This window comes from Ascidiella aspersa, chromosome 8, assembly GCF_963924565.1.
Source record: "Ascidiella aspersa chromosome 8, kaAscAspe10.2, whole genome shotgun sequence".
NCBI lineage: Eukaryota > Metazoa > Chordata > Ascidiacea > Phlebobranchia > Ascidiidae > Ascidiella > Ascidiella aspersa.
The window spans coordinates 20,362,244-20,385,729 of record NC_139454.1 but is presented as its reverse complement, the minus strand read 5'-3'; the positions used below and the strand labels follow the sequence as shown (position 1 = coordinate 20,385,729).

At 36.5% G+C, this 23,486-nt stretch overlaps 2 protein-coding genes across 2 annotated transcripts in view; one reads left to right on the top strand and one right to left on the bottom strand.

Moving 5' to 3' along the window:
• The first annotated feature begins 727 nt into the window (after positions 1-727).
• Positions 728-12,136, top strand: LOC146136786 (uncharacterized). Its single transcript, XM_083395980.1, has 7 exons — positions 728-930; positions 1,699-1,877; positions 2,702-2,762; positions 4,092-4,825; positions 5,040-5,156; positions 6,802-6,953; positions 10,259-12,136. Exons 1-7 carry the CDS (start codon positions 822-824, stop codon positions 10,380-10,382), a joined length of 1,476 nt encoding a protein of 491 aa, XP_083252106.1. The 5' UTR covers positions 728-821; the 3' UTR covers positions 10,383-12,136.
• Positions 12,112-23,486, bottom strand: part of LOC146136785 (leucine--tRNA ligase, cytoplasmic-like) — a 33,364-nt gene continuing 21,989 nt past the window's right edge. The window contains exons 22-27 of the mRNA XM_083395979.1: positions 22,937-23,025; positions 21,020-21,116; positions 18,798-18,932; positions 17,753-17,866; positions 13,705-13,819; positions 12,112-13,231 (exon numbers count right to left, since the gene is read on the bottom strand). Of these exons, the coding sequence (XP_083252105.1) occupies positions 13,020-13,231; positions 13,705-13,819; positions 17,753-17,866; positions 18,798-18,932; positions 21,020-21,116; positions 22,937-23,025 (762 nt within the window). The 3' untranslated portion in view covers positions 12,112-13,019. The remainder of the gene's footprint in view (positions 13,232-13,704; positions 13,820-17,752; positions 17,867-18,797; positions 18,933-21,019; positions 21,117-22,936; positions 23,026-23,486) is intronic.

Genomic DNA, 23,486 nt, shown 5'->3' with positions numbered 1-23,486 from the left:
TTAAACGAAAGTTAATGTGTTTTGAATAGAAAACTAGATTTAATTTTAATTTTGACTTATTTTACGCTTTTTCTTTAAATCAAAATTTCAATCTGGCAACCCTGCTACGGACCGGTGACGAACTCCTCGCGGACCGGCACCGGTCCGCGGACCGGCGGTTGCCGACCAGTGGTATATAGAATGAAAATCTGTTGTGTGGTAAACGGTTTTTTTAAATATGTCGAAAAAAAAATTCGCTAAAATGAGAAAGCAATTTTTACTTTGCAGCAAAATATGATTTGTGTTGTTGTTGTTGTTGTTGTTGAATTAGGACAGTTAATTATTTTCACAGCCAAGTCGAAATTACCAAAGAAAAAATTTTTTAATAAAAATAAGAGAAGTAAGCTATAGAAACGTGCTACTAGTTATTAGACTTTTTGGCACCAATCTAGAATCCTACCAGCTACCACATTTATTCTAACCCCATAACGTCGCCAACTAAATTAGCTGTCATTGTTGAAATTGGAAGAAAGGCATAATTTTGTAAGAATGAATATTACAATAATACCTGACTCACCAAAACGCCAACTTTCACCCTACCCAAATATTGTTAGCAATATTACAGACGAAAATGTGGTAGGATTCTAGATTATAGGCCATCATTTGTTTGGATTTGGACTTTTTCACACTGCTATGGTTTAAAGATGACAAAATGTAATTTGCAAAAAGCTGTAATGTTTTTAGATAACCATATTCTGCCTATGATCCAACTGTAGGCCAATATTATGAAATGAAAATTGTGAGACATACTGGCATTTTTTGAAAAAAGTGTATCTCCAGTGATGATGGATTCCTCTAATCTGTTGGGTATGGACTCTGAGATATCGGATACTCTAAGGCATCTTTTAGAGAACCCATCCCTACTGCAGCCACCTGATGGAGAAAAGAAAGGTACTTAGTTTTTTGGTTTTTCTGATTTGCATATTTTTTACATAAACTAGCCCAAACACCTTTTTTAAGACCAGAAGCTACACAGCACCAAAGAGTTACGTATTTACGACAAAAATTTTAGAAAAAAATTATACCACAATATTAATAATGGTCTATATTTTTTTAATATAAAAAAAATATGAAAATTATAAAAAATATTAATATTGAATATTAATATTCGTCATAAATGACAAGATGAAAACATTCCCCCACCGTTTAATTAACAAATTGTTGTATACCTTGAGCGCTCCTTTCCAGCGATACCACACTCTATGCCACTAGTATGGGGCATAAGGTCCACGATAACCGCTATTAATATTCATAACATATCGCGATAATTTTGAAACGTCTGTAGCATCCTGAATTCGAGATGGAACCATAAAATAAATTTCCCTACTGAAAACATTATCAGATTTTTTAGAAGCGAAAATATACTTATCACATTGTAACATCCAAACTAACTAATTTTCGGTTCACTAAGTTCTGTATTTAGTTCAATCTTTATCATTGTTGTGCTACCAGAATTGTTTGTTTTCACCATTCAGATTCAGGCAGATTCTGTTATTCGAAATGAAATTTCTGACTGCCGTTAAGTTTGTAAAAACATGTCTTGGAATGCTTGTTTTAAAGTAACAAGTTTCAACAGTGCAACATTAACAATCATGATTTTACAGACTTAACAAAGGACATTTTTTCCGGGTTAGCTAACAACCATTAACATCATTGCAGAGAACAAAAGCAAAGAGCAAAAGGCAGGATGCAGCAATGGAAAAGATTTGGACCAGGAGTGGAACTACCCATCTGCTTACTTGGGCCCACAGATTTGGGATGACATGCTTTTGTCAGATGATCTTAAACTGGAACCAGTCAATATAGACGAGCTTCTTGATTTTGGAGCTGATGAAGAGGTTATTGCAGATAAAAATGATACGTTTTTTTTTTTTTTTACCTTACCATGATAAAGTAACAATTGGCATATACCAAATAAATAATTTTTCCTAATTTACTGATCCAGGGATGGCTTTGAATTAACATTTTCACTCCATTCGGGGGAAAATAACACTCGCCAAAAATACCGGCCTGTCGCCTGCCAATTTCTGTCCTACCAATTTTTTTTCAATAATTTAACCTGCCTTAATACTTCGGTGCAATACACAATTTATAAATGACAAATCGCATAATTTGCTAAAAAAAAAACAAAAAAACAATTGTACCTTAAAACTTGCATGCAAGCAAATCATAACCTAATTTAAAAAATGAAACAAGATAAAACGAACAGTTAAAGACAGTTCATGCTAACAATGCCCAGCCATATTCACATAGCAAGTAAATCTTTTGCTCAGCGAAATAACTATTTACTACTCCACAAGGCCATTTTGTTTGTTCTTCTAGAAAGCATGTGCGCTGCATAAAAGCATATCCTAAGGGGTTAAACAACAAACTGGCCTTCAGTCGTTAAAATTATACTGAATTTGTTACAGAAAAATAAATTAAGGCCAAGTAGGCCTGAAAACAACACAGTTGCATATAGATCATTCAACATATTCACCAATTTCAATGTTTTATTTTGGAAGTACCCTATTTAAACACCTATTCAAATTTCATGACTTAATAATAAAAAAATAAAAAAAAGTTTTCTTTATAATAAAAAGTTTTCTAGAGATTAGAAACTAGTCCAATGTTTGTAAAGTTTAAAAAAAATTTAGACTTTAAACTTGTTGTATGTTTGTAGTGTGACGATTTCGGAATTATGCTGGAGGGTATTACAACTCCAAAGATGGCCTCACAAACAGGTATTTACTTGGTTTTGTTGCGAGCTATTTTTGGCTTACATTGGTAGTTATTAGCACCATTATATGGGTTGAGAATAAAAGTTAAAAATCTATCCAAATAACATGTTAAACAAAAAAGTAATGAATAACCCCTTGTAAGGCTATTATTTTGTTTTAAAAACGTCTACTTTGATTGCATTAATTATTGTCAACTGAAAAGGCGCTTTAGGTCCTCGGGCTATTATTGCTGCTGTTGTCTTATGCCTCAGGCAGTGTTTTGCTTGTCAAGCAAACCACCTTGTAGAGCTTTAGTTTAGTTTTACAAATTCCTCTAGTTTAGTTTTACCAATTCCTCTAGTTTAATTTTACAAAGTTTTTGCACTCATAAAAAAATGCCGATATTAAAACTCTTCTTTAAAATCCACTTCAAGTGCTTCAACACCCGATCCGTGAAGTTAATGCATTCTAAGCAAAAAGGTCTACGACAATTAGGGCAACCAAAGGATCAAAAAGTCCGACTTTTAGACTTTGAGGTCTCAGACAATGCACTAATTTGACTTAATAATGTGCTTAAAAAGATTAAGTTTAATAATACATGACCCACCTAAACCCAAACCAGCACCCAAACCCAAATAATATGCATTGAATTATTAATTACATAAATGCTTTAGGCCCCAAATTGGGGCCGCCAATATCTCATTTTGTGACGTAACAATCCTATATACCATGGACGAGAAACTATCTTATGCCCACCAAAAGTTTGTTTTTTTCCCCAGCATTCAAATAATTATTACATTAACGCACTTTATTTGGATTAGGGTTCGGGTTAGCGTTTGGGTTAGGGTGGGTCAAGTGTTATTAATGCCATCTCACACTTTTTGTAATCTTTTGTGAATTTTCAGCGAATATTTTCAATTTATCTACGCCGGGAGTTTACCTAAAGGTCCAAATTAGTGCATTGCCACGACCTCAAGGTCTAAAAGTCTAGACTTTTCTGCCATTGGATTTGTCGTAGACCTTTTTGCTTAAAAATGCACTAATTTCTAACGGATCGGGTGGCTTCAAAGTACTATTAACTGGCCATTTTACCGCCAAAACCAATACTGGTACTAAGTGATTTTGGTGATATTTTTTGGTTGTTTGTTTACTTATACAAACTACAATCATGCTGTATTTTAAAATTTAAGACCAACTGATTTTTTTGCAGCAAAAACCTTTATTTAAAGAGAGCAGTAAACCAGAATGTATGAATTATTTTGTGTACATAGCACGATGGTGCCTCTCCTGAAACCGATATGTTGTATAATGATTGATAAATTAATAGTTAACCACATTTTTTTGTTTGAGCAGAAGCGAAGACAGCTGAAAGCACTTTGTCATACAGTGACATGCCAGCGTTGATGTCTGCACCGAGTCCTGAATCTCAGCCTGTCCCAAGTCCATCCATGTTTTTGGAACCCTCTCAAGCGCCTTCAAACGCGAACACACAACAGCAAATTGCACAAATGCCAAATCGCGTACAGCAGCAAAAAGAACAGAATCAACTACTGCAACAACAACAACAGCAGCAGTGGAAAAAACCCAAACAACAACAACAGCAGCAACAACAACAACAACAGCAGCAACAACAACAACAAGGCTTGCACTCACATCCCCACCCTTCCATTCCAGGCCACGGCCTCTTTTCACAATACCAGAACCGCCAGGCTTTCTGTCAGCAGCAGGCAATGGTGTTAGCCGACATAATGGCGAATGCCAGCAACAACAATAACACCAGTAATATTGAAACCCAAGTAAATCCATCACACCAAAATCAAATCCCACCCCAACAAGTTCAACCGATCGATCACATCACTCCAGTTTCGAGACCGACATCCGCCGAACCCATTTTCAGCCATTTTGAAATGCCGATTATTGAGCAACCACAGTCGTTCGTTGTCCCTCGCAGCCCTCCAGACTACACCAATCAGGCACCAAGTCAAAACACAACCACACCCCTTCCAATTCAAGTTCGAATGCCATCACCTGTTAAAGTTGATTTTGAAGTAAACCCAGCGGATTTGGTTATTTCGTCACCAGTAGACGTGAGATTTCCTTAATTTTTTTATTTAAAAGAAAGTTTTAAAGCCATCGTGCATGTACTGGGTTGAGGTTCTTTTATGTTTCTGCCAAACAAATTGTAAACTAGCAAATCACATTGCAACCTAATCAGACTAATGCTGATGTTGAACTGTAATCAAAACAAATAAACATTTCGAAAGAGCTGCATTTTAGTTCGGTTGTTTTTTTACTCCACAGGAGACCGGAAACGTTCCTCATTTTGACCCTAAAAACAGATCTTTTACAATGGAGGAACTCAAACCACAGCCAATGGTCCGCAAGTCTCATAAAGTTCACATTCCACCTGAAGGCAAAGTACGTCATGTTTTTTTTTTAGGACAAATGCCACTTGCAAACCATTTTCTACGTTGTTTTTTTAGTTACTGGCACAATTGCAGTTAATAAGATTTTAAGAAGAAAGGTTTGTAGTCCAGATCAGTCGAAATCTAAAGGGCCAATTCTCGCTTACTGATTTAGCCACGTTGTTTAAGTTTTATTATGTAAAGTCAATTTGGCCACATGTCGCTAATCGGGCGATTTATTCTCCATTCGTATGGTTGGCTCACAGAATATTGTACGGTTGTGATGTTCGTATATAATCAGCTATATGGAATGCGCACCAATGTGGAATTAATGACGTGTTAAATTTACACCGCACAACGCACAGTCTTATTTAACATTCTGGTCGATTACAGATGGCGTTGTTTACGTCACTATAAGACGGTTGTTCCCAACCTTTTTGTTCTCGCCACCCCTTTCCAGTTTTTACAAACCTACGCGACCCAATATTGGCGTGTAAAACCAAATTACAATCATCATTTAAATTTCGTTTGCATTTCTTGCCAGATTAATTGTTTCTAAACTTGGTAAGAACGAAAGGATTCACACCCTTAGCATGCACTGCAATAATAACTATATGGCAGTATTCTAAAGTTTTTTTATAAATTTTCTCTCTTTGCGCCATCAGGGAATGGATCTTCTATCTTATGTAGTTAAGGACTATCGTAATCTCTACTTGAAACGTATAAAAAACAACAACCTAATAAAATAAACTTAAAACTTCGTTCTTTTTTTCTCAAAAAAAAAAAAATCGTAGTCTTTCGCGTGGTGACAGATCTACTCAAAAGTTGTATTCAGTTGTAAAAAAAAACAAGTGAGGGAGGAAGTCTGGTCACTCTAATGCGACGCTTTCTGCGAAAAACTCACTGATAAACGCTGTGCTAGAGTCGAATCTGAACGCCGAAGACCAAAATGTGAATTTACTGCCGCAAGTGTAATAGAGAGGCCTGGCTAGATTTCGTACTTTGTTTTTTTTTAGTTAGGACCATCCTTGGCGTGCCTTGCAAAACTTTTAGTTTCGTCCAATCGACCTTTCTGTCACTCACAATTTACTGTTCGAAATGTGCGTTACACAAAACCAAGGACCATGGAGACGCGAAAAGGGTCTGTGCGATTCAAAATAATTTTGTGACTGCGTAATGTGTATTGCCTTGTGCGCACTAGGCCTGTTTTGTATGGTGTCCATACATATCCTGTTTTTTTGTCCGAATATTATATCGTCCATAAAAATGAATACAGCATTGGCCTCGACAACTGGCAAGGACAAAAGGCTTTTAAATTGCCTTTAGATTGATTTTTTACAATGAAAGTGAATTGTCAAGTTCGCCGGTAGACGCCTATATGGGCGAGTTTAGGGAAAGTTTATAATTTTTAATTTAGGGAGTGTTAAAAAAATTTTTTCGGTGAAATTTAGCAATTTGTAGATTTTAACCTCCGTTAGGTTATTACTAGGGTGCTTATTTTGTGACCTAAAAATGACCATTTTTTTACGAAATTGGATAATTGCCATTAACCACTGAAAAAAGACACAGCAAATACTGCTCAATACATCTGTCCAAATCAGACGTGGTAAACTATCTAAAGTAAAACCAAAGTTCTGATCAATATTGATTTATTTCAGGACGAAAAGTACTGGACTAGACGAAACAAGAACAACGTGGCCGCCAAACGATCCAGAGAGGCGCGCAGAATAAAGGAGAATCAGATTTCACTGAGGGCCGGGTATTTGGAGCAGGAAAATGTTTCGCTGAAAACGGAAGTTCAGAGCTTGAGGTGACCTTTGTTTGTTTTTAAATTGTAATGCTGTTAACTTGGTTCTTACTAGTCAATCCATCAATAATCGCGTACAAATAATATCATAACTTGACAAAGCCAATGCTAGTAAGAGCACGCTATGGATCTTTTTTAAATAGCGAAAACAAAACTGGCCATGCTGGCTACTTGCCCGATTGAACACCAAGGAAATGGGTATTCATTGTTTGAATTGGTGGTGTCCAACTTAGGGGTTATGTGGGGGCTTGTAGTAATTAAAAAAGACAAAAACAAACAATTTGAACTAATTTTTAAAGAGTAGAAGAAGCGAAGGCACTTGCCAGACTAAAATAGTGTTTCTGTGGCATTTGCTGGAACAAGCCGTGTTAATGACGTCACCGTCTAATAATATTCGTAATGCGACGAATGGAGGCTTAAACCGTAACTGTTCATAGTTGTGAACTCTTTTCGCAAAAATCCAAATAGTTTGGCTAAATTTTGAAACAATCCTGTCTGGAAGAGCGGACACTTTGTCAATTTGAATACAAAATGATGTTGATCCGGAGGCCGCGAAAATAAAAAAGTTTGGAGAAATTAAATAAATTCCTTAAATAAACAACAGTTCATATATTCTAACTCACTATTGCGATTAGGAGCAGCGATTCCAAGTTATATGATCAGTCCTCGTCCGATCCTAGGATGGCAACTGATAGCAAATTCATTTGTGCATCTCAGCATTGATTTTGAACATAAGCTAATTTTTTCTTTTTAAAATACCAAAGAAAACATACCCTGAATGTCATTACGACTGCACTTATCAATTTAAAAACGGTGAAAATATCCTTTTCAACAAGGAGCCCGTTTATGAAGCTATATGAGCAATGATATTTTCGGTGTGTTGTATGGTATTTAGTTATTTACTCGATAAGTTTGCCCAGTATTAGTTTACTATTGAGGTTGTGAAGTTTCGCCAGTCAGCCAACTCACTCTCTTAGTTCGTTTTTGACCTCATTCCGCTGTCTGCTTTAATATGGTTGACAATCACAACAAACAATGCAATAGACTCTGCTCTCGTGTTCGTTAAAAATGCAGTTTAGCACCACATAACCAGGGTCCAGAGGAGCACTAAGAATGTCCGATAAACTATATTTTTTCCGATTTTTAGTATGTAAATTTAAATTTTCTTGCGCTTTCGTGCGAAAATTTCTCTTGTTAATGTGTTTTTGCCGATTTTAGTGGACTCTTATTTGATCCTGCCCAAAAAAACGCCATGCTTGTTCTGCAGTGTTAATTTATAAACTCTACAAAGTGCAGTTTCTGTTAAATTAGACTATGAATGTAATTTTGTTGATCGATATCAAAATAACTTTTATGTACCTCACAAATCACGTATATTTAATTTAAAACTTTTACCAATTTAAATTTTTCCGCGATTAGACATAATTTCAACTGATTTTGCGCACGGGTTTGTTCGAGAATAGCAGATGTTTTTAACATCAATTGTTTTGTAATGAACTCCATTGTAAACGTAACTTAAGTGATCCCTAAAATTTTTTAAGAGTAAATAAGAAAGAAACATTTCTAGATTCGAATGAACCAATATAGCACATTGTCTTATTTGTGTTAAAATTTGTTTTTTAAACTGCATGAACCTTCTTTGGCTTCCTTTAAAATCAACTGTTTAAATGTGGCTCGGGTGCTAATAAAGCCTAAGAACCACTATTCCGAGTAGAAACGCTTGGCCAACATATGCTTGAATGGTTCGACCTTAATAATTCGCCGTACTTCCTGCCAGATGTTTTACATGACAAATCGAAATCACGCAAAACGCCAGAACAACATACCCAAATGCAGTACGCGGAAGTCGTCTCGTGATGGGATTTGCAGCTGCAGCTGTTGGGTTAGCCCTTGATATGCCATAGTCTGAATCAAAGCCGGCTGTCCTTGCCACCTTTTGTAATGTAACCACAAAAAAAATCGTCAAAAACCGTTACAAATACCACGTCTTTCGCCTTGAGATGTAATTTGCTTTTTTAATTAGGTTTACCCGTTTTTTTTGCTCAGTTTTTTGGAATGAGGCCCAAGTTTTATCCATGCGCCACCTCATATGCCGCGTAAATGCAGCACGAAATTTACCGGCTCGCCTTAATTGCTGTCAGTGTCAAATCCGATTTGGAAACCTGTTGACTGCACGTGTATTTTGAGGTCGCCCATAATCCGGTCGAAATCGATACCGGGTGGAGGCTATGTGAAGAATATTTCCAAGATGTTGTCTAACGTGTTTTCAGATTTTATTATCATTTTCAAGCCGTAAAACCTAATTTGTAAAAGCTGTTAACCTAGGTCCTAGGCAATTTTATCGTTTTTCATACAAATTTTTTTATTATTATCACTTTATTGTAAGGAGAGACGTACTATGTTTTAATAAAAAATGCAACTTTTTTTCGAGTTACGTATTAAACAACGAAAATATGCGCGGGTTTGCACCTCAGTATCATGTGACAGTCTCCCGGAGAAATCATAGTGTTCTCCATTTTGGGGACATTTACTATACCATTCTGTTGCTTACGCTTTATATGCCGAATCCAGAGATTTCCCAAATATGGCCGATTAGGTGGTTTAAACTTAAAGGGTCTATGAACAATTTTTGTCCCAAATCAAATCAAATAGGTAAATAGATTAATTGGAAGAAAGTCCGTTTTTTCTCAAAAACCTGGGTACATATTTAGCAACTTTAATCAAGTTTTTTTTATATTCTTAGTCTTTCGGTAGTGAGATTTTTCCTTTTCCAGATATTTTTATTGCAAAAGACAGTTAATCAATAAAAAAATACAACGGGTACCCCACGTAACAAAAATATCTAAGCGTTTGTAACCACTGCCCCGACTCTGGTTATTTATATCTTACATGGCATGTTCTGTTCAATGTCGAATTGATTCGTCAGCTTTACAAGAGTTTAATAAGTAGAAGTACATGATTGCCACCAGCTTTTCTTTTCGCGTTTGTTAATTTGAGATCATTTTGCCTTCTGACTTAAGATTTTATCTTTATTTAGCGAATGGACATTTTTTTGATTTCATTATGATTTTTATATTAATGGATACATGTCGCTCCAATCCATTGGTACCCAAACTGTTTGGATGACAACAAATGATAATGCGAAGCGCTATTTTCTGTCACAGATATAGGCTATTCTTAATAAAACTTTTTTCCCTGTTTTTTTTTTAAAGTTTGAGTTTGGCAGAGGCGTTTTTTGTTTTGTTTAATACCAAAGTCTGCCCTTTTCCCGGGACTTTATTCGAGCGGGCCATCAATTATTTTTTCAGGCGAGAACTTCTTCGAATTATGAAGCTTCTTCTTCAAGGATACGAGAAAGGAAGCCAGCAACCAATCACTACGTCACCATTGGTGACGTCACCGCAACCGAGACCGCCCGACAGCTCCCGGTAATGTCACGGAACAGTAATGACGTCACAGCAACACAGTGCGGTTGTCCTACTTGCTTTAACGCAAATCTCGTTTTCTTTGGATTTGTTATTTACTGATCAGTTTAAATAAAGTTGGTTAGAATTTAATAAAAGTACAATTATAATTATCGAATGCAGCATACCTATAAAATAACAAAGGTCAGTTATTCAGGAACTCCACGCCAATTTTTATTTTTGTGAAAAGGATTTAGAGTTCAGTCGGGCACATTTGAACCAGCTCCATTCGAATATAATGCGTGTTCGCAGTTTGTTTTGTTTGGTTGGTGTCCGCTAAAAATTCTAATTCTTTTCTGTAAAAAAAAAGCAAAAAAAAACTCGTTCTTTCTTTCGGTTGCCCAAGTTTGACTCCTGTAGTTATTTCAGTGTTTACTGACCTGCTTCCTTTTATTTTACCGCATTCTCTAAGTAAATAATCGCTTTGCGGGTTGTTTTGCTTGATTCTACTGGCGCCCTGTGCGAAATCGAAAGTTGAAAAACAGCCACCGTTCGAGTAACTTTTATCGCAGCGGCGTAGCGCCAAAACCGGTCGATAACAGGCCCATTAGAGCGGGTAGCACCAAGTCACATCGCTTGGCGTAACTTGATTTGATTGCGCGGCAAAAATCGACAACTCCATCGATTTGGCCGTCGCCTTATAAGCGACCCTCGCTTAAGGGCCCAAACGAAATAGCGCTAGCTTTGTGTTAACGCCTAATTTGAATCGTGTCCTAATTCTGAAAATTACTGTTCTTTCCCTTCCTTTTTTCTTGCGTCCAATCTGTGTACATATGTGCGGAATGATGTGTAATTAATTCAATTCAGTTCATTTTAAAATGACTCGTTTTGTATTCTTACATTTAACATCACCATCTACATTTAAAAAATGATAGTTTAGAGTGGGAAACAAAATGCGAAATCTAGAAGTGGTGATAGTTTAAAACCCTGACCTAGTTCTACGTTTTTTTCTATATTTCTTATCAAACTTTGCCGCTGGTAAGCCATGGTACCCTAAACGAGTGTTTTCTTACTTGTAAATATTTTTTTCTGTTTTACTAAACAACGTAGCCCGGCTTTAAAACGTGAGGCGCAATACGAGATCCTAACGTGGTAAAGCAGCGCTCCAAAGTGGTCGAAGTGATCCAATAATCGCCAAACGTTATTTCAGTCATTGTGACATGAGCATGTGTATTTTTGCTCGCACTCGACAGTGTGATCGATCGACACTCGGCATTTGTACATGAGCTTTTGCTTTGCCGCGCTGTTGATCGTGTTTGCTGTCGCGGTATTTTGTTTTAAGTTAATGGCTCATGGATCAAAAAACATAATTGGTCTTGGGTAATAACTTTTTGTCTTCTGTTTTAACAATAGTTTTTGGAGTCTAAATGAATCATATTCTCTTCATAAAAAAAACAATAGATCATTATTATGCCAATTAAAACCCTTTGAACTTGAATGCACCAATCTTTCCTTTCGTATAAAAATGTCCAATGAATTTTTCTTGATTTAAAGATGTAAAAATGTTTAATTGCTTTTCTCGCTTGCTAAATAAAATAAAATTGCTAAAAAATGATTTAGTAGAATGTATTTATTTTGGGTCCGGCAAAGTTTATAGATTTAGCTTGAAATGGTCACGTTTTCATAGAATTTGTTTTTATTGTTCAGATTTCGTTTGAAATATAACCACAAAAAAATCTGTAATATATTTTCAGAGACACAAGAAAAAAAAAACGCAAGATTTGCTTTTTGTCGTTCAATAGTTGTTTTACTTTAATGGGTTTTCTTCTAATCTTACGGCTTTGAAGACTGTTTGGCCGGCGTGCGACTTTGTAACACACATAAAGTAGCACATGGAAAATGTTCCTATCATATATATGTATTTACGGATCACCGTACACTTTCGTAACGACAAAAGGCAGACTGCACTTGTGCAGTAAATAAACGTTAAGCGAAAAATATCCGAATTGTTGGCAATATGGACACATCGTTTATATTTCAATGTAGATCATGATTACACTGAGCTTTTAGGTTAATCCCATTTCCTCAAATGCTATACTTTAACCAAATAAACAGCAGTACATTGGCCAACTTGTCATTTATCTGTGGCCTTTTGCTACAACCTTTTTTTGCGGCGCCCTTACTAGAATTTGCAAAAAGTAATTTACTATAATGTTACAATGAACGGAAGTGGAGCAACACGTATCAACTAACGTACGAAAATATAATTTGACTTTTGGACTTAAATCGTACAAAAAGGGATTGTGTAAGCGGCTAACCACTCGTGAAAATATCAGATTACTAAAGATTCCCAATTATCTCCCGGCACCCTTGAACATCAGAAATGGAACCCCAGGGTGCCGCGAGACCCCAGTTTCACTGATCTTGGGAAACTTAGAATAGTTTTACTAAAATAATATAGCATGGTAATCTCCTTTACTCCAGGCTAATTTAAACATGAAAGAACAACCTTAGTGTTTTTTTTAGATTAATCGGTATCAGCAGAAAAGGGCTTCTTTATGCTTAACTACAAACACAGTGGGCAACAACCACTGTTTGAAAAAAAAATATTTCCCACAAAAAAACAGACACCGGTGTCAGCCCCAAAAAACCGCAATTGCGCTGTTCACTCGACAACGTAGAGCAAAGTGCGCGCGATATCCATTCCGTCGCCTTCGCCGCTTTGCAGTCGAATCACGTTTGCTTGCAGGTCGGTGGCGAAGGTCGAACCCGCGACCACTGGAACTTTGTCGTCCTCGCCTTTTCCGTCGTAGGGAGGCAAGGTGCGGGTGCTGGACACCGGGTCAGTGAACCGGTAAAGGGTCACGCTGTTCGATTCTAAAGTAAAAGCGTTAAATTATTAACAAGGAGTAAGCGTACACCGAAAAGCCATCGCAGACTCACGACCTTCGGTCATACCTGGACCGTTTTTCTCAAAGACATTTAAAAAACTAGAACTAAATTTGAATTACCAGACATGCTTTTATAATAGTTGAACAAAAAGAAAAAGCCGTATCAATGCCATGATCAACACACAAAAAAATAAAAATTTGTTTTACCACGGCGGACATGCAATTTAAAACAAGCAGTTTAAGTTACATATCATTTATATTCAAAAACTTTATTCAAAAGAAAAAAGAAAAAAACATTGTCGTTTTTAAATACCTTTCAGTTTTCAAATCAATTCAAACTATAAAACCTATTTGGCAACAAATTGAAAAAATATACCAAACCTAGCACCAAATAGAACTACAAAATCCCGGACTTTGCCATACGCGGGAATACATAAGTTTTTATGCTTAATCACCCACCCTTTAAGAATCGGTTGACTTTGCGCAGTCTGGCAACAACCTGTCCAATTCCGTCGCCGCTTCTCACCGGGACTCGAGTCGTAAAGTGGCCGCTACAAACCTGTCGGTTTACCAGCTGAAAAAGAGGGAACGATGTTGCTAAGTATTATTGCAGCATTAATATTATTGACTACATCAGTGGTTATCAACCTTTTTTGGCTTACAGAAATTAGGCACTCTACAGAAAATACAAATAGTTCGCGGCACCCTTGCTCGTATTTTTGCCGAGTGGATATCTGTAACGTTACAATAAACGACAATGAAACAGCACTTTAATTGTGCAACAAGGTTGAAAAAAAACTTTTTACATTTTGGCAATGTTATCGTATACAAAAAAATGTATCAAAAAGCTTACCAATAGAACAAAAAATGGAATCCTAAAGAATTTCAACCATTTCTTGGCACCCCAGAGTGCCGCGGCACCCGGTTAGGAACCACTGCACTACATCTTTTTGAACTAGACACCTGCTTGTCCTTGCAAGTAGATTATTTGAATTATAGGAGATTCAAGATGTTTTTTTGGCAAAATATATTTCTTTTAACACTTACTAAGTTGATTAATGAAGAAAGGTGTTTGACGAATTTTTCTCAATATTTAGTTTTAGTATCAATGCCTGGCGGTTTTTGGTCTGTTCTCAGTGTTCTGTATATCAAAAGTCCTAAAATAAACCCAAAAGTGAAAGTCACTTTGTTTTAAAGTGCCGTAGTACAGGGTTTTATTTGTCCGTATTAGTTTTTACACCTTATGTTTAATATTTTGAAGTAAAGCGGTTTCATGTGGTTTTATTTTTTTTGTTGAATTTCAACCAGAACTGATAATGCCGCCTTGGTTTTTTGAACACCAAGTTGTTGTAAATGTTTTGCGCTTGTTTAAAAAAGCAACTTGGACATCCGTGTGTGCCATTTTGGACGAATGACGATGAGCATCTATACCCTGCGGGCTTTAGGAAGATTGGGCCAAGAGAAATAGTGGACGGCTTATCAAGCGATCACCGCACCGGTAGCATTGGCCATTCGAGCCCAGAGGCCGGACCAGGACACCATATTCGACTAAAAAGACATGACCAGCAAGCCCCAAGTACCACGGGGGTGTTCTTATAAATGAGCTATGTAAAATGGTGTCATGGAACACTGGACAATGTGAACGTGAAAACGGTGCCATTGCAGCATATATTATATATCCTGGTTGTTAAATTTGTTCATGTCGTTACCTTTGAGAAAAGCCTAAAGGATTTTTATGGGGTTTTTTACAGCCACAATCCACGATAAACAAAGGATAGATGCCCTAACTTACTTTTATTTTAATTACCAACAAAAAGTTTAAGCCAATTGATACTACTTGATTCCTTTACACCAGTGGTTCTCAACTTTGTTTATTTGTGGTTCATTACGAAATTCAAAAAAGATTCGCGGCACAATTTTTTCAAAACAATTAGTTTATAACAATCGCCCTAACTACGCGGTCGCAATAGCTAAAACAATAATGTTATCAGTTATTTTATAAATAGTAAGTATTTAGTCTCGATTGCTTGTCTATATGCGTATCTGTAACATAAAAAGGTATTTTTCTAAAATTATAAAATATCACGACAAAAGGAGACTAGTCTGCCGCGACACACAATTCGAGAATCACTGATTTATGCGTTAAGCCTGGTTTCACAGGCCAAAATGACGCATTACATTTAATGCGCAATGCCAACCGCATAAAGGCAAGAAGCCAAAACAACCAGTTATTCGCAACCTTGCTTTTATAAATCATGTCGCAAGTGCTTGTCGTGTTTTTGCAGTTAACAAAACAATTGTTCATTAATCTCAAAGCACAATCATATGGCAATTGGCTTTGACGGTATAGTTATTAGTTAAGAATCTGGGTTTCTGTACGCATTTGTTGTTGTTGCTGTATACAAGCTCGATCGTTCCAAAGTCCACCGAAATCACGATCGGCGAAACCGGTCGAATAACTCAGCGCCATCAAGTCACGTTTGGTCTTCGGGACACCGCAAAATGAGAGAAGATCGCTACAGGGCCAAACTGTTTTGGGCGCAGCAGGTAACAAAGAATTAACAAAAGGGAGTCACAAACATAGTTGCTATTTCAGTTCAACTTTTTAGGTTTTCCGCTTTTTAGTTGGAACTGTTGTGCCTCACTGGGAAATCTACATAAAAGTAGCATTTTGTGGAAAATTTAGTTATTTGCGACGAAGGTTTGGGAAGCCCTGTTAAAACAGACTATAAGAGTGGGATGAGTTCTTGGTCAAATTTAGTAATACCGATAGCACCCGGACGGTTACTGATACTACAACTTTAGCAAATACTGAGCCCCTAAATTTCCGGAACTACTTAGCAGCGTTAAGTTTGAGGTAAAAACTCATGGGTAATAGAGACTTTAAGCTGACAGCATTACCAAGTCACGTTTGGTCTTCGGGACACCGCTAAAAAAAGTAAAAAATCGCTCCAGGGCCAAACTGTTTTGGGCGCAGCACGTCGCGGTTGCACTACACACGGATAAAGCAATAAAGCAAAGCAAGAATAACATGCTTTGCTCCGCCCCGGGCACACAAGGACTATGACATATTTCGGAGAAACAACGAATGACCAAAAACATAATTGTTATTTTCAACTTTTGAAGTTTTGTGCTTCTTAGTTGGAAGTTGGGACTGCTAAGTTTCATTGGGACATTTTTAGTAGAATTTAGTCACTTGCAACCACTAGTTCGGGAAGCCCTGGTTTAACAGACTATAAGAGTGGTATAGGTTGAGGGTCAAATTTAGTGATGCCGATAGCACGGTTGTTACTGAGCCCTAAAATCCCGGACTAACTTAGCAGCGTGAAGTTTAAGGTTTGAAGAAAAAACAAAAAAACTATAGGTAATGAGACTGTAAGCCAGTGGTTGTTAACAAGGGGGAGCCAACAAATTCTTAGGGGGCGCAAGCTCTACTCCACTATTTAACACTTTATAGTGGTTTTATTGGTTCCATTTTGCGTTGGGTGTTAATTCGGCTTTTATGCTGCCTATGATTTACATCAAAATTAAACAACTACAGTTAAATAACTGACAAAACAGTTCATAATTTTTGCGCCTTGTTAGTAGTTTTTTGTTTTTGTTTTAGGGAATATAGTTGCTACGTTTGACACCGATTTGGTCTGTTTAGTCAGAAGAATATTGTATAGTTGATGGGGATCTTAAGTTATGCACGAGGGTAAGTCATCATGTCACCCTCGGCACGAACTGTGTTTTTTTCCAATTTGAACAATCAAACTGAATTTATTTTTACGCTTGGCGCGATTTTTTATTTTCTATTTTTTCTTGTTTTCTGTTTTTTGACATTTTTAGCACAAATTCTCTGTGAAAATCATTGCATTTGTTTGTTAAAAAAACGCATATAATTGAAACTACAACGACCTTATTTACAGTTTTGCCAACTTAGATAAACGATAAAAGTGCCTCCTTTCTAACACATCTTTTATATATCACAATATATGACAACAGGTTAAGGCAATTTATCATTTTTGCGCTTCGGGCGGCATTGTTACGTGGTTAATGCGGCCTTGTAACTATTGGGTGTATGCCCCGACAGCATGTTCGTCAATATCGCCAAATGCGGAATGTCTCCTGCCAATTTAATCCTAATAAAACCCATTTCTTTCCGGATCAACACTCAGGAGAATCACCAAAGGGGTGTGGTAGAAAAAACGGTTCTGATGTTAACGGAAATCTGTTATTTATACCACCCTTTCTTTTAGTCCGTTTAGTCGAACTAAAAACGGCTTTTGCTCAAAGGGGTATATAACAGTGCTTATTAAACTTTTTTAGCCTTGTTCACCCCTAGCATCTATCTCCGGATTTTATTCACCCTTGTCTCATGATATGATAAAACTATCCCGTCTATATATAACAGCACAAATTGACCCCTTTTGGTTGTTCACCTCTGCAAAAACTTTATTCACCCTGGGATGAATCATTCGCCTGATTAAATAACTCTGGTATTTAGTGTTGAACGAGTACCAACCGTGAGTTGAAGAGCGGGTACGGTCGTGAACTCGCAAAGTGGTCGTCCGGGGCAGCAGTCCTCTTGAACTCGGGAATTCCCCTCGCTTGAGAACTTCACTTCAACGCCGTCCAGCTGAAATCACAGTGTCGCTTAGAAAAAAGTAAAACAAAAAAATTTTTTTTACAAGAGCGCGAAAATTTGAAAGCTATTCTCTAAATTACGAACAAAGTGGCGTTTTTAAAAAAAAATTAACATTTTAAATACCTTGAGATACAAAAACCCGGACAATCTCACGAATACGGATATAATTTTATAGTATTGGTAAAAACGAAAAGCTAAAACTATTCAAAATCACTTAAGAATGTCTTTTACTATTCGATTCAGTCTATTACTACTTCGGAATGGTTAACACAGCCGAGAGGCTTTGGACTCGGTTAAAATAAACCCAGGTCCGACTGAGGGTTTAAAAAATACATAAAGTAGAGTCCGCGCCAAAATCGCTGAATCCGTCGAGTTCCAAATCCGGCTCCGACTCTACAGCAAGCTAACGTAAACTAAAATACTTTCGCCATAATATTTTCTCCCTGTTTCCTTCTTTCTGACGTCTGCCTCAGCAGTATGCACCTATAATCAGTGCCTTCTTACTATGTTGAAAAGGAATAAAGAGATATGCGAAACGTTCAAAAAGATACATACTTCTGTATGGGCTTTGATATTCTTACGACGTCTTACTACAACCTCCAACCATTGTGAATTTTAATGAGCATCCTAGAGACTTTCGAGGCATCGTTAGAAAGGTTTATTGCTGCGCTACTCAAAAAGTCTAGTTTCAACCTTGGATCTTTAATTTGATTTTTATGGTGAATATTAAAGATGAATATTAATATTTTGTTGAATATTAATTTTTTTTAAAATTAAAAAAAAACATAGACCAGACTCAAGACGGTGGTAAAATTTTAATTTTTTGGAAAAAATTAAAGGTAAATAAGTTTATTTTGGCGTTGAAATAATCTGCCAGAAACTATTTGCTGACTAGCCTTTTGGTGAATAAGCACTGCCTTACCTCCAAGGTATCAGCAAGGTACGACGAATGATCGTTGAGCGTTGCCATTTCGTCGAATGGAGAGGTCAAGGCCAAAGCACGTTGCACGCCAAACTGAGCCGAACGCTCTTTTACCGCAGCTACAAAGGGCATCACCTGTAAAATACGAAATACCGTGGTTACGTTAGACCAGTGGTCGCAACCTTTTCTGGACGCGTACGGCCTGGTTTTAAAAGAAAATATTTTAATTAAATAACTTATATTAGTTAAGGGCCGAAAATTTATACAAAATACCTTGTTCCATGTTATAAAATGACTTGTTGGGTTATAGGTTAATTTATTGTGGCAAAACGAGAATTTAACTTTTGACAGTCGGTAATATATTTTATTGACATTAATTTTCCATAACTCATGGTATACGTACCATAGGTTGAGAAACAATTGCTCACGTCGCAATGTTATAGCAGTAGGGATGCAAGTTTACCCAGGGTTTATCTTACTCAGCCTAACCTGTAGTAATTAAAAGCCCGTTTTGCCCAATAAGCTGTAACGCGTTATCTTTACAGGTTTATATTCCAATAATTTTATATGTTCGACCATATAGTAATAATGTCTTTTGTATTGCACTGGCGACCGTTTGTTCAAAGTATGTGGATCAGTAACGGCAGACAAAAAAGTTAAGTTTGCAAAAATGAAGTTCAATTCGATCGTTATGTGTATATCAGCGACTTTATGTAAAAATGTACACAATTAACAGATCTTAATATATATAATATCTTTTACGATCTGTTAATGTGTCTGACCTGAATTGCTAGCTTTGCTAGAGTATTTCGCTGTTAGTACAATAGTTTAGGATTTTAACAGTAAAATATAGAATTATCAGAATCTCTTTTATAAGTTTTCTTCAAAACGCAGCTTAGAAGAATGCTTCTTGTTTTTTATAAACGTGTTTGGAAAAGTGTAGGGCTTGCTTAAGCGCAAAGTCGGATTTTTTGGGCGATCAATCACCTGCAAATTACAAATTCCATCGCCTTGTTATTAATTGCCACTTAAATATACTTGAGCGATTGGCATAATTTCAGCTGCAGAAGGTTCGCTATTTCCTTGCGTTTTTTGTTACAAAGTGAAATTCCGTCATTTCTTATTTGTGGTTAACCGCAAAGAGCCACACCTTACACATGGGCAAAAATAAATATCAGCCAGTTTTACTTACTTACACAGAGATACTTGCTTAGCTAAATTATAGCAATTGCACAATAACGATACTGCGTAGGCTGCATTTAAACCACTTCTTCATACTGGAGCACTCAAATAAATAACATCATCATGCTGTCAAAGGTCCTAAAATCTGGTAATTTGACTTTATGAAAAGGAATATGATCCGAGCAGGGCTGGAGCCCGTATTTTTGTATGGGGGACATGTTAAAACGTAAAGCCATTAAATAATTCTCGTGCGTAAATATGAACGGAAACAAGGACTGGGCGACAAAAGTCTTTAAGGTCAGCAAACTGCCATCTGACGCACGGCGTGGTTATGCTGAAAAGATTCCCAAAACGGGCTTAAACATAATGAAACGCGAAAAAAAGCTCGTGCAGGCAAAAATGAGGCACACCTAACTGACAAAAAACTCAAAATGAACGTTTAGAGTCGCATAAATCTGGAAGAACCGCATGTGAGTAGCAAGCCGCGGTTTGGCCACGCCTGTTATATCTAGCGAGATTACGGAGAACGAAGTTGTGTTATGTCGAAATAGTTTTGCAAGACTGGTATAAGTGTTGCACGGTACCCACTCTGTAAGGCACAACAGAACGTTTTTTGCAGCACTTTGATAGTTTTTATGTATTTTTTTTTGCATTTACAACTCATAATACAAATTGTCTTTAAACAGCTTCTGTTTTGGATTTTTTTTAATAAGTTAGCAGTTAATTGCAAGGATATATTATAATTCACTCTCCAAGAAAACAGTACTTAAATAAAAATATAACGTAAGACTTAAAATCCTTTATTTGTTTTTTTTTTAGTCAAAACCTATGCGATTGTAGAACATGATTCATTTTATTTTTTAGTCCTTGCTAGGAATTTGCAACTGTGCGAGTCTCGAGCATGTGGAGAAAAATAATATGACAAGTGAATTAAAGTTGGTGTTTTTAGACTGAAGTACTAGGAATCGAAAGTATCGAGCGTCGGTATAGCTTTAAGCAAAGCAGAGCGTCAGTCCAGATCCGCCATAGATTTCAATTACCTTTTTCATGTACTTTTTGAGCTGGGCTTTCTGCTTCAGTTCTCCAGCAATGGCCTTATTTTCCGGGAAATTACCTCCATTCTCGTCGTTCAAACGTCTGGTAAGAGAGTACAAAGCAAATTAGCTCAACGTAGAGCAAAAATTAAGAAAAGTCGGGTTTACTTTCATCGATAAGCCTGCTTTGCTTTTTATTTTCATTATTTCAGGATAAATTTAAAGACTAGAAAACAATAGAGAACTTGAGAGGGTTGATGTTGCTTGAAGTACCAGTTGAAAACGTATGACAGTAATATATTTTACATTATCCTCCCAATTTTCTAGTCATTAAATTTATTCATATGACTAGTAAGGTGCCCTTATAATTTACTCCGTTGCCTGCTGATTATGAGCGAGTCTCAAGTTATGTGATGTTGGGTTTGTTAGAAATTGTTCCGCTATTATTTTTTAACTTTTAGTGCGCTGCGAACTAAAAAATCGACAACTTCTGCGATGGGTTCAGTTGTTTATAAAAATTCCTTGTAAATAAGTAGGCGGTAACATGAATCAACATATTTGTTGTTTAGCGAAATTAACAGGGCATCTCACATTGCACTGCGAACGTAAAATATGCTAGTTTTAAAATCGTTATCCAGTAAACGTATTAATAAAAACATAAAATCTAAATTGATTGAATTTTCCTCACATGCTGAAAGAGTAAACGATTAAATGGACATTGAACACAGTCTCGAAAAGATGGTAGAAAAAGGTATGAGCCACTTCGCAACTTTTAAAAGGAAAGACAAGCGCCAAACCCAGAGTTTCTCAACAGTGGCCCCAGTATGGCAGAAATGTCGGCCGAAGAATCAGACAGAAAACCGAAGAAATAGGTCCAAAAAAAATTTGTAAAAAAAATTTTTTTTAAAGATCGTTTTCCAAAAAAATATGTGCTTGTTCTACACATATTCAATCCAATATTATTTTTAAAATTCTGAATATGTAGGAACATTATGCACAAAAATTAGCAAGAAATATTTTGCTGTTCCATCTAAGCCTAGCTTAAACTATATGTTTGGCTGTTTTAATTACGCAAACACAAAAAATTTGCAAAATTTGGCCTCATTTTGCTGCGGTTGTGTCTCTGATCTGAAGCATATCTATTCAGCCAAGAGGTATATTATGCACTTCGCTGTGTCACTCTAATTTCCGCATACAATTTCTATTAACTTGGATTACAACACACTATTATTTTTTTATTAAAAATTTCTCCCAGCTTAAAAAAAATTATCCCAAATTTAAGATTTTTTCTCGCTTTTCAATCTTATTTTGAGCTGCATGTGTGCACATGAGTTCACCACAAAACAGCTTATTTATGTAACAGTGTTAGAGTAAGAAAATCAGACATGTGCACCCCCAGTCCCCCAGGCCGTACTTCAGAATACCCCACATGCATTTCTTTATGGCACAAAAAATTTTGCGCCTTTGCCGCAACTTTTTCCTAATTAATTTACTTTTTAATAGTCTTGTTTATCGCCCAAACATGGTAAGGTTCATACATTCCTTTGACAAACACATCATTTAACTTTTGGGACACGACCCAAAAAACGAAGAACTTACGCCTAAAATGCTTGTCACCAGAAGGCTGGCAAGATTCTGCCAGCCTGAGTGGCCCTCGCCCCCTGGGTGCCACATAACAGTCTTTTTTTTTAAGTTAACATTAAATTGTCGTTTTCGCTATGACTTTAGGTAACCTATAGCTTGAAAGTTAAGTGACATACTTTTCTAAAATGTAACCAGGGTAGCTGTTGAGAGCCGATGGCCTAACCCTTTTATATAGGCGCCTTATCTACTTTGAATGCAAGTATATTGGGCTAATACAGACGGACATTCGAAAATAATCTTCTGTTTTCATTCTTCAAGAGGCTTAAACGTTTTTTTTACCTTAGCGTCTCCAAGGTGATCTTCTGCCACTCCGGGTAGGTTTTCGCCACGTAAACAATGCAGTGCGTAGGTTTGTCTGCCTTTCCTCCCTGCATATAGTAAATTAAGCAATCGTTGAAATTTGATGCGGAAAACAGGCAATGCAAAGTTGGACACTATTCTAATTAAGACAGTTGCCACTTATATAAATGTAGCAAAAAACATAGCAAAATAAAAATGTATCAAAACAGAAGTATCGCCCTTCTCTTTTTGTATGGAAATTAATCGCAGCCAAAATCGGCAAAATATTGGTGAGAAGGGCGGGCCAGACTTGGACAACTAGATTTATTTTAGCCTTTTTAAATTAGATTAGAATTTAAATTTAGCATCTTAGTTTTTCCAAATTAGACTAGATTAGCATTAAATCGTTTTGAGATTTATCAAATTAGATTAGAATTACCGCATTCCTAAAAAATCAAATTTCAACTAGAATTTGAACTAGAATTACATATAATTATTTACATTCAAATTAAATTTTAATCGCAATTTATTCTTGTGTGTGCAAATTTTT